General features: G+C 43.7%; 1 protein-coding gene across 2 annotated transcripts in view; it reads right to left on the minus strand.

Annotated features, from left to right (window-relative positions):
- LOC306801885 (FHF complex subunit HOOK-interacting protein 1A-like) overlaps positions 1-16,646 on the minus strand; it is a 93,906-nt gene that overhangs the window by 33,911 nt on the left and 43,349 nt on the right. For both annotated transcript variants that reach the window (XM_079305394.1, XM_079305393.1), the window contains exons 2-3: positions 5,301-5,533; positions 2,586-3,212 (exon numbers count right to left, since the gene is read on the minus strand). In XM_079305394.1, coding sequence (XP_079161520.1) covers positions 2,586-3,212; positions 5,301-5,402 — 729 coding nt within the window. In that variant the 5' untranslated portion in view covers positions 5,403-5,533. The remainder of the gene's footprint in view (positions 1-2,585; positions 3,213-5,300; positions 5,534-16,646) is intronic.

Below are 16,646 nucleotides of genomic sequence, written 5' to 3' on the forward strand. Positions count from 1 at the left end.
TATTACTTAGAACTCTTATCCTTCTGAGATGATTTCATACAACTTCGTGATAATTTTTAAAGATGATTCTCATTTCAATGGGAACACTATCAATTGGTCTGATGGAAATTTTTTTAATTTTCATTCAACAGACTCTTTTAAGAATATTTCCTCTTACAAGAGGCTACTTGGCATCTACAGGGCTAGACTGTAAAAGCTCAGATGAAACACAGATCTTATCTACTAGAAAACACTGGAAAACAGTTAACAATGTCCAGACCAAAGACCAAGGGTTCACAGAAGGTGATCAGGTTTTGAACATGCACAAGCAATTGTAACTGTTAATCCATTACAAGGCAAAATCCATAAAAGGCAAAGGCTGTCTTTCTGAATACTTTTTATTCCTACTTCACATAATTTTGAAGATGGATTTATTCTGACATAGGTAAGTAAGCCAAATATTAAAGGGAAGGGGAGAATACCGTGGAAACTGAGTGCTTTAGTACAGCGACATACACACAGTTTTATATACACAGAGAGACAAAGGACAAAGCTGGACATGCATTAAAAGATTGAGAAGCTAAAGCTATTGAGCAAAGCTTTATTTGTAAAATCCCATTCTTCTACAACCCGAATCTCTTTGAATTTTTTTCCATCTCACAGTAGAAGAGCTCAGAAAAAAGCACTTACAGAACTCCCTATACATAATCCACACAAACACTTACTCTCATAAACCTAAGCTTCAACAATGAGAGAATTTGACATGTTTGTCTTGTGAACTTTGAATTAATGCACACTTGATTTTCCATTGTCTGCTTAAAATTTAATTACTATTCATAAACACAAACACACCCTCTCAGTAAGCAATCTTATTCTCAGAGTTGTGTCCCACCCATGTTTCTCCTTCATATGGGTATTAGCCCACAAGCACAAGAAGCTGACCTTGAGCAAAACATACTAGTCTCCACTAACAGGAGCAGTGAACTCACAGTCATTGTCTTGAATTCCTTAGTTTGTCAGACTTTCTGAATTAAGAAGTGACAAATGCAGCTGCTAATATCTGTCAAATTTATTTTTGCTATGAAGTACAGTACAAGTGGGTCTATGAAATTATGATTTTTAAGCACTGAGACAGAGTAGCCACAGGAAGCAATTTCATCTCTTTAGATAAAAAAATATTTTAAAATGTTCACAAAGAATATGGTATAAATAGAGTTACCATCTGAAATTACCAACAGAACAGATTTTTTAATCAGTAATGAAACCTAAATAAAAAATAATCTGAAAGGGAAGGAAATGCAAGCATTTACATCCTGAAAAAACAAGATTGGTTTTATTTTTTGTTTTATGCAGTGTCCTTCTAAACTTCTTCCAGCATTTGCCATGTCAGCCCTACATGCTCATCTACTTTCACAAGCATCTCCAGCAGTTTCTGTCTTACCACTGAGTCATGAGTCTCTCTCTACAAACCAGCTTCTTTGATTTATTTACTTTCTCTTGACTCACAGAATTGAGTCATGACTATGTGATTTGTAATCCCAGGCATAATATGTGATTATAATGTACTGTTAATGCATAAACAATCACTATCTGGACAATTCTCACTCCTCCCATATCCATAGTCTTTCCACCTCTTTGCAGCTGCAACTTTTCAAGGGCACTGCAGAGCCATCTCTCTTCCTGCAATGCAAGTTGTTTTCCTAACCTGTAAGGTATTTACAAAGTTTTGTGAGAGACTTTGAGATGTTACCCTGCTCAAAATTCTTTAGAAACAATTTTTTTCTTATTATAATGCTGATAGTATCTTCAATCATATCCAGAAAACTTTTATGGCAAAACATGATAAAAATTATTTGGTGTAAAATCAGAAAACTTTACTGAATAGTTTGCCCACACATTCCATGTTAAAAACACGAGTTAGTAATGCATTCCTAACAACTGTCTCCCTCCTTCCCGATAGTTTTTTTCACCTACCGTTTTGAATACTGTAGAACTACAGACAATCCAGTCTTTAAAGAGTTGTTAACCAAAGTTATGTCAAAAAACAGTATCAAGAAAACCTCCAGGCTCACATTGGCACAGATCTAACACTGATCTGGGTACATGAGGCAGCAGAGACTTATGGCCAGACCCCACCCCAGGGGATACCTTTATTACACAAAAAGGCATGGTAAGAAAACACAACATGCCAACCTGTCCCTAGAAACAGAGATAACATCAAGCTTGTGCTGCCACCTGAAACAACCACCTCAGAACACCTCACTCCCCTTTCTCACTCCCTCCAGCCCCAGAATCTCAGAGGTGCCTCACAGTGAGACAGAACGGATTTCCCTCCCACTACGTTCTGCTATTACTTCTATCAGTTTTCCGATCCAATTCACTGTGTGACTGCAAAAACACTTGAGCTGGCCCAAAAGCACAAGACACTGGTATGGAAAAAAGAAGTTTGGAATTGGGGATGGTTTAAAAAGCATTACCATTTGTGAAATATATGTTAGCAAAAACAAATGTGTTACTACACTTCTTTAACAAAAATGACAGAGAAGGAGGAAAGAATGCAGGAAAGACTTTAGCACTGAAGACCATGTAAAATAAGAACAACTTACTGGGCAAAAATAGGTGTTTTCTGCTATGTGGTTTGCAACAAGGTTGTTTTCTGCAGACAGAGACATTACGAAAAGCAGTGCATCCCGGGCCTGTTGGCCTACTGTTCCTTCTCGATGAATGAAGGGAATCAGCAGGGAAAAAATGAGGAAATTGGCAGCTCCTTGGTCCTCACTAGTGTGGAAAAAGAGTTCTAAAATGGACGGATCTTTGGCTATTATAGAGCAGAGCTGGCTCAAGAGCACAACCAACTCTGTTTCCACTGTTGGAGTGGTTGTTCCTGAGCAGGAACTCAGCAACATCATCAAAGGCTTCAAAACGGGCTTGTGATGTAGCAAAGGCTGATGAGACTGGGTTATGAGCATTTCATACATTTTTAGTTGCTCAATTTTTGTCTCATCAGTGAACTCTCGCCGTAGGCTCCAAAGGAAAAGCTTCTCCATTATGTTTTCTGAGACCACAAACTCCAGAATAGGCCCCATCGAGGCATCTTTTGCTTGCTCCTCAATTAATAAGAAAAGCATGTGTTCCACATAATTCTGCACAGTGCTGGCCTCATCAGGTGAGACTCCTCCATACTTTGCCTGGGTATTTTTCAAAGGATCATGCTTCTCTAAGATTTTCAGAACCTAAAGAGAAACAAAGATATATCAGTTTTAATGTGCTTGAATGCATCATAAAAAGCATGCACCTATCACTACAAGAAAAAATATTCATCAAAATTCTTTAACACAAAAATCATGAAGTTCTGTTATGTTTTCAAGTTTGGGAAGTTTGAAAGACAAAACCTGAAATTCTACATTTTGCATGTGCAAGGCAAAAATAGACTGTTGTTCACCTTTTTTAATAAGCACCTAAATTTGTCATTTACCCTGCTCCTGAAAACCAAATAGAGATAAACTAGGGTTCCATGGTGCTCAGAAATTGAGTTTCCATGATGTTTCAAACAAGACTGTCACAGAGAACTGAAATCAAAAGGCCTGTTCTGCAGCCAAAGTAACTGTGCTCAGGAATATCAATATAATATGGCCTGATTTGCAGTAATAATAGTAGTAGCAGCCCACAGTGCTATTCTCTGCTTGACACCTTATACATTGTACCAAAGAGCCACTGATGTCCACATACTCTTGTAACTTCCAATATAGAAATAATGGTCCTACCAGCACTTTTAACCCTAAATTACAATCTGTTATGTATTCAAACAATAAAGGTCTTTTTCTGGAAAAAAAAAAAAAAAAATCAAATCCCACATTGTCTTTAGCCTTTTTGTGGAGGATAATTGCCACAAAACCATAAAGGAACATTGGCTCCCCTAACATGTGTTGGAGGTTGAGTGTTTTATCTATTACTGTGTCAATTGAAAGAATTTTTCCCATTATCATGCCAATGGAGCTGGCCGGGTTACACCCAGGATCTCTGATGAGTCCAGACAAAAGGGGTCGGTGGGAACGGCTCCCAGAGGGGCCTCTGGGGCTTCCGGGGCAGGGGGGACTCATGTTTCTGGTGAGCGGGGAGGACGTCCGATCTTCAGCCCACATGGCCGAGCACAGGAGAGCCAGACCCTCTGTCATCACCTGCCCTGCATCTACCCCGTTCCAGCCTCCTGCCTCTGTGGACACAGCCGATCACCCAGACACACACGGTGAGCGAGGAGCCGCCGCTCCAGCCAGTTCCCACCCGAGACTGGCATGGCCGCTGCCGCCCCCTCCCTCCTGCGCTGCCGCCTGCCCACTGCAGCTCCGGGCTGGGACCAAGCACAGAGACAGCGTGCTTGCATCTAAAGGGACTGACACCAAGATATCTATTCTGTTCTGTTAGCAATTTTAACAACTGCTGTTGTTGTCTGCTTGTACAGTTAGATATATTAGTAAAAGTGCTGTTATTCCCATCCCCTTATCTCTGCCTCAGAGTCCTTGATTCAAACAATTATAATACTTGGGGGGAGTGGAACTAAAGTCTCTATTTCAAAGGGAAACTTCTGCCCTTACTGGCAGACACCTGTCCTTTCAAACCAGGACAACATGACACATCACTATTTAGGTGAGAAAAGGTAATTCTTGAATGACAGCTCCTCTGAATCCAGAAATATCACAGAAACACCACCATTTGTCTGGCCAGTTTCTTGAGAGAGCCAAAGAACAACATGAACAGCAGCACAGAAATCAATTTCATCTAAATTGTTAGGTTATTCATATTACTACAGCAAACAGGACCTTATACTATGGTGCTCACAGCAAAACATCTTTGCTTGAAAGCAATTACAATCCTGATGACATGCAAACAATTTTTAGAATATGCTGAAGTGTAAAATCTATATCTTTCCATAATAAATAAGAGTGCATCTAATTTACTTTATAAAAGATAGGCAAGACTTACCCAACACAAGGGAAAGAAGTGCAGAAGTCTGCAAAAGGGTGCAAGTCACAATGAATCAATAGGAAAGCCAGTAAGAAGATCTAGGTTTTCAATAAGATATTACCATGTCCTACCACTTGCCATTTAGATGCAAATCCAGAGTTCCAAGCACAATTAGTAAAGGCTAACCATACCTTGAAAGGTCAATTACCTTTGTATTTTAAAAATAGTTCAGTGTCATCTACTACATTCTAAAGGAAAGACATTTGTTTCTGTTCAATTCAAGATTACCACAAAAGAAAGAATGAAACAAATTTGTATTAATGAAGCTTACTTCAATCAACAAAACTAATCAACATTACCTGTGCCCAGTGTGTTCTAAACACTATCATGCATGTTTCTGGGTCAACACCCTGAAGGCTGGGAGCCTGCCTATTTCTGCTGATACTTGTTCCCGAAGACATTATAAAATATCCACAGGTCAAGCCAACTAGATCATACTGAACTTCTTTTTTAAATCCTCCAGTGAGCTACAGATGTTCAAGCATCATGATGAGATGGATACTGGGTCCCGAGCTTAGGTACCCACAGAAATCTGTTAAAAAGAAAACAAAACAAAAAAGAAACACGTATACCAGTGTACATCAAATTATAGTGTCTAACAGAAAAGAATACACTTAAAGAAAACACAAACTTTTCTTCTTTTAATTTAGTTTGAGAATAGAATTTTTCAAAACATGTTATACAGGATTATCTAAGAATTTTGCTCACAGTAATAGCATGAAATTCTCAAACTTTTGAGATCAGTGACCAAAATAAGGTGCTACTGAAAAAAACAAACCAAACAGAAGCTTATGAAATAAATGTTTTATGCATATCACTACATTTTTTGTTTCTCATTATAATGCTTTTGCCATCTGACCATGTCTCTTCAGAGTTGATTACTAATGTTGCATAGACTGTAAAGGTTAAAAAAAAATAAGTTATTTCTCTATTTTTTTAAAATCTTCCAGTAATAGATATAATTGCAAATTCTTAGAAGTGCCAGAAATCATACCAGAAACAGTTTAAAACATCTGTAGAACACCATATTCACATAGAAGGATGAATCTGTATCAATACCAAAGTAAACCAAACCAAACAACATAAAAGACAAAACCTTCATGTATCCAAATCCAAATAAATTGAGATGTCATACTAAAGGACTATGAGAATAAGATCAAACATTGAAACACTCCTTTCAGCCATTACTTAATATTCTAGATATCTAAGTATCAAAATAGTTGCACACCTGCAGGGGCAAGTTAAAATGAAACAAAGATTGATATCTTGCAGATATTTGAGAGGCTTAAGAGAATATATTATTCCCACATGCACCAATATCTAAGTTACACAGCTCCTGCCCCTTTTCTTTTTATAAAGTTTACATTTTATTATTCTTTTTGAAACCAACTAGGAATTTAATTTATCTCAATTTGGGACCATAGTGAAAAAAGCCCAACCAAAAGCGCCTAACAGCAAACAAACTTTTTTTGAGACATAAACTGCCAGATTCCATAGAGCAATTTGTTCCCAGTATAGAAGGGATTTCTTTGAGCCTATCTTAAAAGATGAAGACTTTTCCTCTGCAGTGGATATCTCTGTTCCATGTAGATGTGCTCTGTTTATATTCTTGAAATTGCTAGCACAGGAAAAGATCCTGCCCGCCTGAAAAGTAGCAGCAACTTTTGCCATTTTAGGCAGTCCAAAAATATACCAGGTACCACTGTTAAGATTTCTGAGACTAACAAGAAGGTTATGCACTCCCTTGTGTACATACCTGCACAAATATATTCATACGTTCAAAATTCAATTACATGATCAGCTTCCCATCCTAACCCTGCTTCTTTCGGCATTTACAATGCATTTCCTATGCATTTGCTAAGCACTCTCACACAATACAAGTAACATAGTCTAGCCCATCTTTTTTGCAGATAAACATATTCCACATGTGAAGAAGCCAGAATAACCTGCATAAATCCTGCACACTTCATCTGTACTTCATCTGTTGGGTGACACATTTTGAGAATAAAGCTGGCACTCCATACAAACTACCCTCCAGATTATAAACCACCAGGCACCAGTGTTGGGGGGTTGAGTGGTTTTTTCTATTACTGGTTTTTTCTATTACTATGTCAATTGAAAGAATTTTTCCCATTATCATGCCAATGGAGCTGGCCGGGTTACACCCAGGATCTATTGTGACTCCAGACAAAAGGAGTAGGTGGGAACAGCTCCCGGAGGGGCCTCTGAGGCTTCCGGGAGGGGACTCTGGTTTCCAGGGAGCTTGGAGGAGGACGCCCGGATCTTCAGCCCATGCGGCCAGAGCACGGGAGAGCCAGACCCTATGCGATCACCTGCCCTGCATCTGCCCTGTTCCAGCCTCCTGCCTCTGTGGACACAGCTGATCACCCAGACACACACGGTGAGCGAGGAGCCGCCCACCCCAGCCCGTTCCCACCCAAGACCGGCGTGGACGCTGCCGCCGCCCCCCTCCTGCCTGCACTCCCGCCTGCCCTCGGCAGATCCGGGCTGTGGACTAAGCACAGAGACAGCGTGCTTGCATCTAAAGGGACTGACACCGAGTTATCTAGTCTGTTCTGTTATCAATTTTAACAACTGCTGTTGTTTTCTGCTTGTACAGTTAGATATATTAGTAAAAGAGCTGTTATTCCTACCCCCTTATCTCTGCCTCAGAGTCCTTGATTCAAACAATTATAATACTTGGGAAGGGGGAGTGGAACCAAAGTCTCTGTTTCAAAGGGAAATTTCTGCCCTTACTGGCAGACACCTGTCCATTAAACCAGGACAGATTTTGGCACCCAGATGTGGGACAGAGGACACTCAGTTGAGAGTTAAGACAGGAATAACAGGCCTCTTAAGTGGCAATATGTTGTCTGGTTTAATCTGGTTTGTGTTCCATGTGGTCACAGCCATCTCCCTCCCATTTGGAAGCCCTTATTTGAATTTGGGCCCCCTCACCAAAGTTACTGTAGCTATTATACAATTCGTTTGGTGGATTGATTATGTCAGGAATTCATAGGTTTTTAATTTTCTCTGGGAAGCGGTTGCATGGATCCAGAGCTATCGTACTCTAACTGCGTGTTTCTGGGGTTATTTCAGTAATGGTACTTACTGTGAGATAACGAGTACAAGGGAAATATTCTCCCAACCTATCACCCAGTTTTTTAAGGCTACCCCACCGGTTCTCAAGGATTTCAGATCTGTTTTAATTGCCAGTGTTATTATTCAGTGGCTGGTGTTGCTGATAGGCCTGTTCTACTTAGCATTCAGAAACAAGGGAATATTGGCTTGGAGAACAACTCTGCTACCTGGCCCAGGGACTAGGGATTTTGCCCCAGAACCTGCCTCTGCCCCAGGGACTAGGTATGCTGCCCCAGAGCCGGATGCTGCCCCACAGCCCACCGCAGAAATGAGCCACCCAGAGTGGGTGGGGGCTCTAGTGAAGGATATAGGCCAAAGGTTGAAAGAGCAAAGCCAGATGTTGAAGGAGCATAGCCAGATGATGAAGGAGTACTTTTCTCCAGATGGTGAGAAACCCTCCCCCTGCCCTAAAGAGGGAGACTCAGATGGTGCTGCAGTGGAACCCGTAGATGTTGTATCTGTCCAGGTTCCAGCTGGATCACAGGAGCAACCACAGCCAGCAGCAGTTGCTCCTGTGGAAACTAGGAAATCTAAGATTAAAACGAGGCACCTAGATAATGGGGATCAGCAAGGAGGGTCCTCACAACCAGCAAGGGAGCTAGAGGCTGAGATTGTCACCGAGTCCCTCTCACACGATAGTCTCCGTAACCTGCGTAAAGACACTGCTCGGCGGGGCTGTGAGCCCTTTACAATTTGGTTACTCCGGGTCTGGGACCTTACAAGAACAGGTGTACAACTAGATGGAACTGAGGCCAGGAATTTGGGATCCTTGGCCCAGGATTCAGGTGTGGACCAGATATTCGTAAGGGAGCAAGGCCTCCTTTCCCTCTGGGACCAGCTTTTAATGAGTGTGAGAGAGAAGTTTGTACATAGAGAGAGAATGCAAGAGCACCACTGTAGGATGCGCTGGAAGACCCTTGAGGAAGGGATCCAGCAGCTGAGAGAGACAGCAGTATTAGAGGTGCTCTTTGGGAGGGATGGACAGCATGACAATGACCCTGACAAGGTCAAGTGCACAGGGCAGATGCTATGGAATTTGGCAACCTTGGGTCCATCTCAATATACCACCTACATAGCAATGATTAATGCTGATAACCACTGAGAGACAGTGTGTTCTGTTGCCAACGAACTCAGAAATTTCGAGAGCATGATGAATGGCCCAATGCAGGCCAATGTCTCTGCCATAGCCAGGGACCTCCAACAGGTCCAAGACAGGATGAGGGATATGAGGGAGGAGATGATGGAGAGAATTGAGGAGGTGAGGAAGATCAGCGTAGCACCAGTACGAGTCACAGGCCCCCAAGTCAGAGCTTCACGTCCCCCAGCTAGGGAGAGAGGGTACACCTCATGAGCTGACCTGTGGTTTTTCCTGCAAGGCCATGGGGAAGACATGGGAAAATGGGATGGGAAACCCACTTCTGTCCTGGCAGCACGGGTGCATCAGCTCAGGGAGGGAAATGCTAACCGAGGGAACTGCACTTAAATGAAGGTAGCCTCAACCTCCCACAAGCAAGGTGCAGGGTATTACAGCAAGGAGGATGATCTGTCAGATCCCCAGAAAGGAACCTCCACCAGGGATAGAGGGGCCCTGCCTCTAGCCAGGGAGAGGCATGGGATGACAGGATTTATTGGATAGTGTGAGTGCGATGGCCTGGCACATTAAAGCCACAGAAACATAAAGTGCTAGTTGATACTGGTTCACAATGCACCCTGATACCATCAGAACATGTGGGGAAGGTACCGGTTTCCATTGTTGGGGTGACGGGGGGATCACAGGAATTCACTTTGCTGGAAGCTGAGATCAGCCTGACAGGGAAGGGGTGGCAGAAACATCCAATTGTAACTGGCCCAGGGGCACCACGCATTCTAGGCATAGACTTCCTCAGGAACGGCTACTACAAAGACCCAAAGGGGTTCAGGTGGGCTTTTGGAATAGCTGCTGTAGCGACAGAGAGCATTAAGCAGTTGAACACCTTGCCTGAACTGTCAGAAAACCCCTCTGCAGTAGGACTCCTGAAAGTGACTGAGCAACAGGTGCCAATTGCCACCATGACAGTGCACCGCCGGCAGTACTGGACAAATCGAGATGCTGTGATCCCCATCCACAAGATGATCCGTGAGCTGGAGAGCCAAGGGGTGGTCAGCAAGAGCCACTCACCCTTCAACAGTCCTATTTGGCCTGTGCAGAAATCTGATGGAGAATGGAGACTGACTGTGGACTATCGGACATTGAGTGAAGTGACTCCACCGCTGAGCGCTGCCGTGCCAGACATGCTGGAACTCCAGTACGAGTTGGAGTCCAAGGCAGCAAGGTGGTATGCCACCATTGACATAGCAAATGCATTCTTCTCCATTCCTTTGGCAGCAGAGTGCAGGCCTCAGTTTGCTTTCACCTGGAGAGGCATGCAGTACACCTGGAACCGACTGCCCCAGGCATGGAAGCACAGCCCCACCATCTGCCACGGACTGATCCAGGCTGCACTGAAGAAGGGTGAGGCTCCAGAACATTTGCAGTACATCGATGACATCATTGTGTGGGGGAACACAGCAATGGAGGTATTTGAGAAAGGAGAGAAGATCATCCAGATTTTGCTGGGAGCCGGTATCGTCATTAAAAAGAGCAAAGTCAAAGGACCTGCCCGAGAGATCCAGTTCCTGGGAGTGAAGTGGCAGGATGGATGGCACCAGATCCCCACTGAGGTCATCAATAAGATCACTGCAATGTCTCACCCAACAAGCAAGAAGGAAACACAAGCTTTTCTAGGTGGTATCGGCTTTTGGAGAATGCACATCCCTGAGTACAGCCAGATTGTGAGCCCTCTCTACCAGGTCACTCATGAGAAGAACGCTTTCCACTGGGGCCCCGAACAACAGCAAGCCTTTGCCCAGATCAAACAGGAAATCGCTCATGCAGTGGCCCTTGGCCCAGTCAGGACAGGACCAGAGGTAAAGAATGTGCTCTACTCTGCAGCAGGGAACCATGGTCTGTCCTGGAGCCTTTGGCAGAAGGTGCCTGGTGAGACCCGAGGCCGACCCCTGGGATTCTGGAGCAGAAGCTACAAAGGGTCTGAAGCCAATTACACTCCCAGAGAGAAGGAAATCTTGGCTGCCTATGAGGGAGTTCAAGCTGCCTCAGAGGTGACTGGCACAGAAGCACAGCTTCTCCTGGCACTCCGACTGCCAGTGCTGGGGTGGATGTTCAAAGGAAAGGTTCCCTCTACTCACCACGCCACTGACGCCACATGGAGCAAGTGGATTGCCCTCATCACGCAGCTCGCCTGTATTGGCAACCCGAATCGCCCTGGGATTTTGGAGATAATTACAAACTGGCCAGAAGGTGAAGATTTTGGTCTCGCTGATGAAGAGGAGCAGAAGCATGTGATCCGGGCTGAAGAAGCTCCACCGTACAACTAGCTGCCAGCAGATGAAACACGCTACGCTCGTTTCACCCACGGTTCCTGCCGCATTGTGGGGATGAACCGGAAGTGGAAAGCTGCCGTATGGAGCCCCACACGACTGGTTGCACAAGCTACTGAAGGAGAAGGTGGATCGAGTCAACTTACTGAACTCAAAGCTGTTCAGCTGGCCTTGGACATTGCTGAGAGAGAGAAATGGCCAAAGCTCTACCTTTACACTGATTCGTGGATGGTAGCCAATGCTCTGTGGGGTTGGCTGGAAAGGTGGAAAAAGGCTGACTGGCAACGTAGAGGAAAACCAATCTGGCTGCTGATGAATGGAAAGACATTGCCACTCGGGTAGAGAAGCTACCCGTGAAAGTCCATCATGTGGATGCCCATGTCCCCAAGAGTCGGGCTAATGAAGAACATAGGCACAACGAGCACGTAGATCAGGTTGCACAGATAGAGGTCTCAAAGATAGACTTAGATTGGGAACATAAGAGAGAAGTGTTCCTGGCTCGATGGGCCCACGATGCCTCAGCCCATCAGGGCAGAGATGCCACCTATAAGTGGGCACGAGACCGAGGGGTGGATCTAACCATGGACAGCATCTCTCAGGTTATTCATGACTGTAACACGTGCGCTGCCATCAAACAGGCCAAGCGGGTGAAGCCCCTCTGGTATGGGGGGCGATGGTCCAAATATAAGTATGGAGAGGCCTGGCAGATTGACTACATCACACTGCCTCAGACCCGCCAAGGCAAGTGCTACGTGCTGACCATGGTGGAAGCCACCACCGGATGGTTGGAGACCTACCCTGTGTCCCATGCTACTGCCCGCAACACCATCCTGGGCCTGGAAAAGCAAGTCCTCTGGAGGCATGGTACCCCTGAAAGAATTGAGCCAGACAATGGGACTCATTTCAAAACTAGCCTTATAAACACCTGGGCTAAAGAACATGGCATCGAGTGGGTGCACCATATTCCCTACCATGCACCAGCGGCTGGGAAAGTCGAACGGTGCAATGGTCTCCTTAAAACCACCTTAAAGGCACTTGGTGGGGGGACTTTCAAGAACTGAGAGATCAATCTACCAAAGGCCACATGGTTAGTGAATACACGAGGTTCCACCAACCGAGCAGGCCCTGCCCAATCAGAGCCCTTGGGAGCACCAGATGGAGATAAGGTTCCAGTGGTACACCTGAGAGGCATGTTAGGAAAAACTGTCTGGGTGAACTCGGCTTCCAGCAAAGACAATCCTGTTCGTGGGGTGGTTTTCGCTCAAGGACCAGGTTGAACTTGGTGGGTGATGCAAATGGATGGAGAGACCCGATGCATACCCCAAGGGGACCTTGTTCTAGGGTGAACTATCTATGATACTGTGCCTGTAACTACATGTATGTATATAATTTAAAGGTTTCAATATGATGTAGCATGTCGGCATGGAAAAAATTCAGGGTGGATAATGTTGGGGGTTGAGTGGTTTTTTCTATTACTATGTCAATTGAAAGAATTTTTCCCATTATCATGCCAATGGAGCTGGCCGGGTTACACCCAGGATCTATTGTGACTCCAGACAAAAGGGGTAGGTGGGAACAGCTCCCAGAGGGGCCTCTGAGGCTTCCGGGAGGGGACTCGGGTTTCCGGGGAGCTCGAAGGAGGACGCCCGGATCTTCAGCCCACGCGGCCAGAGCACGGGAGAGCCAGACCCTATGCGATCACCTGCCCTGCATCTGCCCTGTTCCAGCCTCCTGCCTCTGTGGACACAGCTGATCACCCAGACACACATGGTGAGCAAGGAGCCGCCCACTCCAGCCCGTTCCCACCCAAGACCGGCGTGTACGCTGCCGCCGCCCCCCTCCTGCCTGCACTCCCGCCTGCCCTCGGCAGATCCGGGCTGTGGACTAAGCACAGAGACAGCGTGCTTGCATCTAAAGGGACTGACACCGAGTTACCTAGTCTGTTCTGTTAGCAATTTTAACAACTGCTGTTGTTTTCTGCTTGTACAGTTAGATATATTAGTAAAAGAGCTGTTATTCCCATCCCCTTATCTCTGCCTCAGAGTCCTTGATTCAAACAATTATAATACTTGGGAGGGAGTGGAACCAAAGTCTCTGTTTCAAAGGGAAACTTCTGCCCTTACTGGCAGACACCTGTCCTTTCAAACCAGGACAACCAGATGCAGTGGAGAGGATTGTGCACAACCAGTAAGAACTAACTCATGTGCTCATTTATTTGAGGGCATCTGCCACCACACTCCTACTTCTTAAACAGCCTTGTGAAAATGAACTGTATGTATTATTTCTACATTACTGACGTTCCTGCAGAAGAAAAAACAAAGCAAAACAAAAATAATCAGAGTAGCAACTGGATTTGAGAACTCAACTTGAAACACTCAGGATCCAGCTGCTTTTATCATTATTTAAGTAGACAGCACTATACCTTAAATGCACAACTTCTGGTAATGTGTTTGCAACTCTGAGCACTTGACACTTCTACCAAGAAACACTGGAAAAACACGACATATGCTTACACACCATTTAGAAAAAGCCTACTCTATGTATTCTGCCTAATACCATAGCTAATAATCCAAGGAATATTTAGCTGACATATACTTCAGTCCCCTGCCCATTTCTTGCCTGTTCCTCTTTGCCAGCACTCTCCTGCAAACAAAAATCTTTCCATGTCAGTAGAAGTCCAGCATACTCCTCCAGGCAAAAGTGTCCTTTACTTTACAACCCTATTTCACCCTTTTAGCAGATCTCTCCTGTGCATGAAGCAAGCAGCTTTGGAAAAACTAATATGATCATGTAATTAAAGATGGTATCAGGAGGTACAGTAAGAGAATTAAAGCAGAGGCAAGCTCCATTCTGGAATTTATGAGTTCCTTCACCTAACAACTTACAGGTTGTTTCAATGTAGCCTTTGCATGTTGTTCAACAATCTAACTGAAAGAAACTGGTAGCTCACATCTACCTATCATATGACAAATTCCATTAGCAGCACAGAATCAGAAACTTCAGATCAGTCTCTAGTACTTAAGATTATAAACAACAATAAGGGAGACTAAAATTAGTGACGTAAGACTCTCTAGATGCAAGCAAAGCTCTAGGACACTACCACACACAGGCAACCCAAATCTATCTAACCTCATTACCTTCTCTTCTACTCTTACCTGTTCGAATTCTCTGTCCTCCCTAGCCTTTGCTATTTTCTGTCTTCATCTTTTTTCTTCATGCATCTTTCCTATCCCAGCCTCAGATGATGCTCTGCAAACATCAAGACAGGATTCTTTCCCTCACCGCCAGACAGACCCTACCCTATCTTTTAGCTCTCTAAACAGACTGCTTTGGCATAGTTCCATATTGGTGCTTCTGATTCCCAAAATACAGCCTGCTTCTCTGCAGCTATGAAAAGACCCCAAGTGAACAAAAATGCACACTTTCCACAACAGTGCTGTTTAGTTACCAATGTTGGTGTAAGAATTTATAACCATCACTATGGCACTGAACATTCAAGTCCTGCCCCACTAACAGCTTACTGCCTAGGCAGATGACTGCTACAGCCTGCACTTGGAGAATGGACATTTTTCCTACACAGTGATATTCTAACTCCAGACATTAAGTATGAAGAACAGATACAGTCCCAGTGAAAAAAGCCTTCAAGACAAACAGGTGTCCCCTCATCTCCAGCATAACATCCCCTAAGGTCCTATTTATCCAAGATATTAAGAGCTTCTTGCTTTTTCCAAGTCCCAGTTTGGGCACACTCAAACGAAAACACAGCAAATTCTCAGATACACAAGTCACCAAAACCTGCCAGCATTTTGGTTCAAACTGCATCTTTGTCAGATGAGCCTAGATCAGAACAGCAAGGGCTTTTAGTGTTGCCAACTCCAGAAATGCCTATGCTACCAATCACAGAAACCTTTCAGGAAGGTCCCCTCAAGCACATGTTTTGTGCATCCTGCTAGGTCTATTTACTGTACTAGCGACACAAACACCACCCCCATTGCTTGGTAAAGATCTTTGGTAATATGTGACCAACAAACTGTAAAATAGGAAATTCATCTTCAGCATTTATGTTCTATAAGTAAAACCTGCACCTAGAAATGTACTACACATACATACAATCCTGGCATTAAAGCCACTTACCTCTTGAATATGAAATAATCACCAAAAATGTAATTTGTCCTGTGGTGACAAGCAATAACATCTATAGTGTTTCACTCTGAATGCTTACTCCCACTTCACAAAAGTCATCATAAACAGACTCCACAGAGCATCAAATGAAGAACAAAACCAGCAAATTTAAATAACTAGTGAAAAACAACTTATCTGCAGCAAACATTGTTGACAAGGGCTTAGTTCACTTGCCTCTAGCCCAGCTACTGGATCAGAAATCTGAGAGTAGTTGAAAAACACAGACATTATGCTCACAGCCACCCAACTATGGCTTTTTAATAATCTTTAATCTAAAAATAACAAGACAGCATTGCAGACTGCCATGTTCAATAGGATTTCTAAGTTCAATTCCCCTAAGGAAACAAGTATTTCCAGTTCCAAAAGTGTCTTGGGATGCTGGGATTTCCTTAGTAATACAAAACTCTAATAGATTATGTAGGCTTCAAAGACTTCAAACTTTGTAACAGTGTTTCAAAAAGCATTGACAACTTAAGTGGTCACAGAATAAATCCCAAAAACAGCATTCCTGTTTTAAAAAGGTAATTGAATTGGAAGAGAGACTATCTTGTAAGATACATTTCAATCTAACAGCATGCTATAGTTTTGGCAGTAGCAGACAGACATTCATTGTAAACAGATTTACATTCAGATCAGATTTACATTCATTGTAAACACATTTTGTTACTGGACTAGGTTTTCTTGATTATATTGCAGGACCAAATGTGCAACACTAAATGCAATATTCCATCATTCTCTGTGAATTAAATCTCACTCCAATTAAACAAGACAAATAATCTGACCATAATGAGTCCAAAGGTAAGGAAGTAAATGAAAGCACCAATTCATGGAGGAAAAAGTAGAAGTGAACTCAGGGGTCGCTGGTTACAAAAGTAACCATTTCTTTTAATAAGTTCATCATTAAA

The sequence above is a fragment of the Erithacus rubecula genome (genome assembly GCF_903797595.1).
Source record: "Erithacus rubecula genome assembly, chromosome: 5".
Lineage (NCBI taxonomy): Eukaryota > Metazoa > Chordata > Aves > Passeriformes > Muscicapidae > Erithacus > Erithacus rubecula.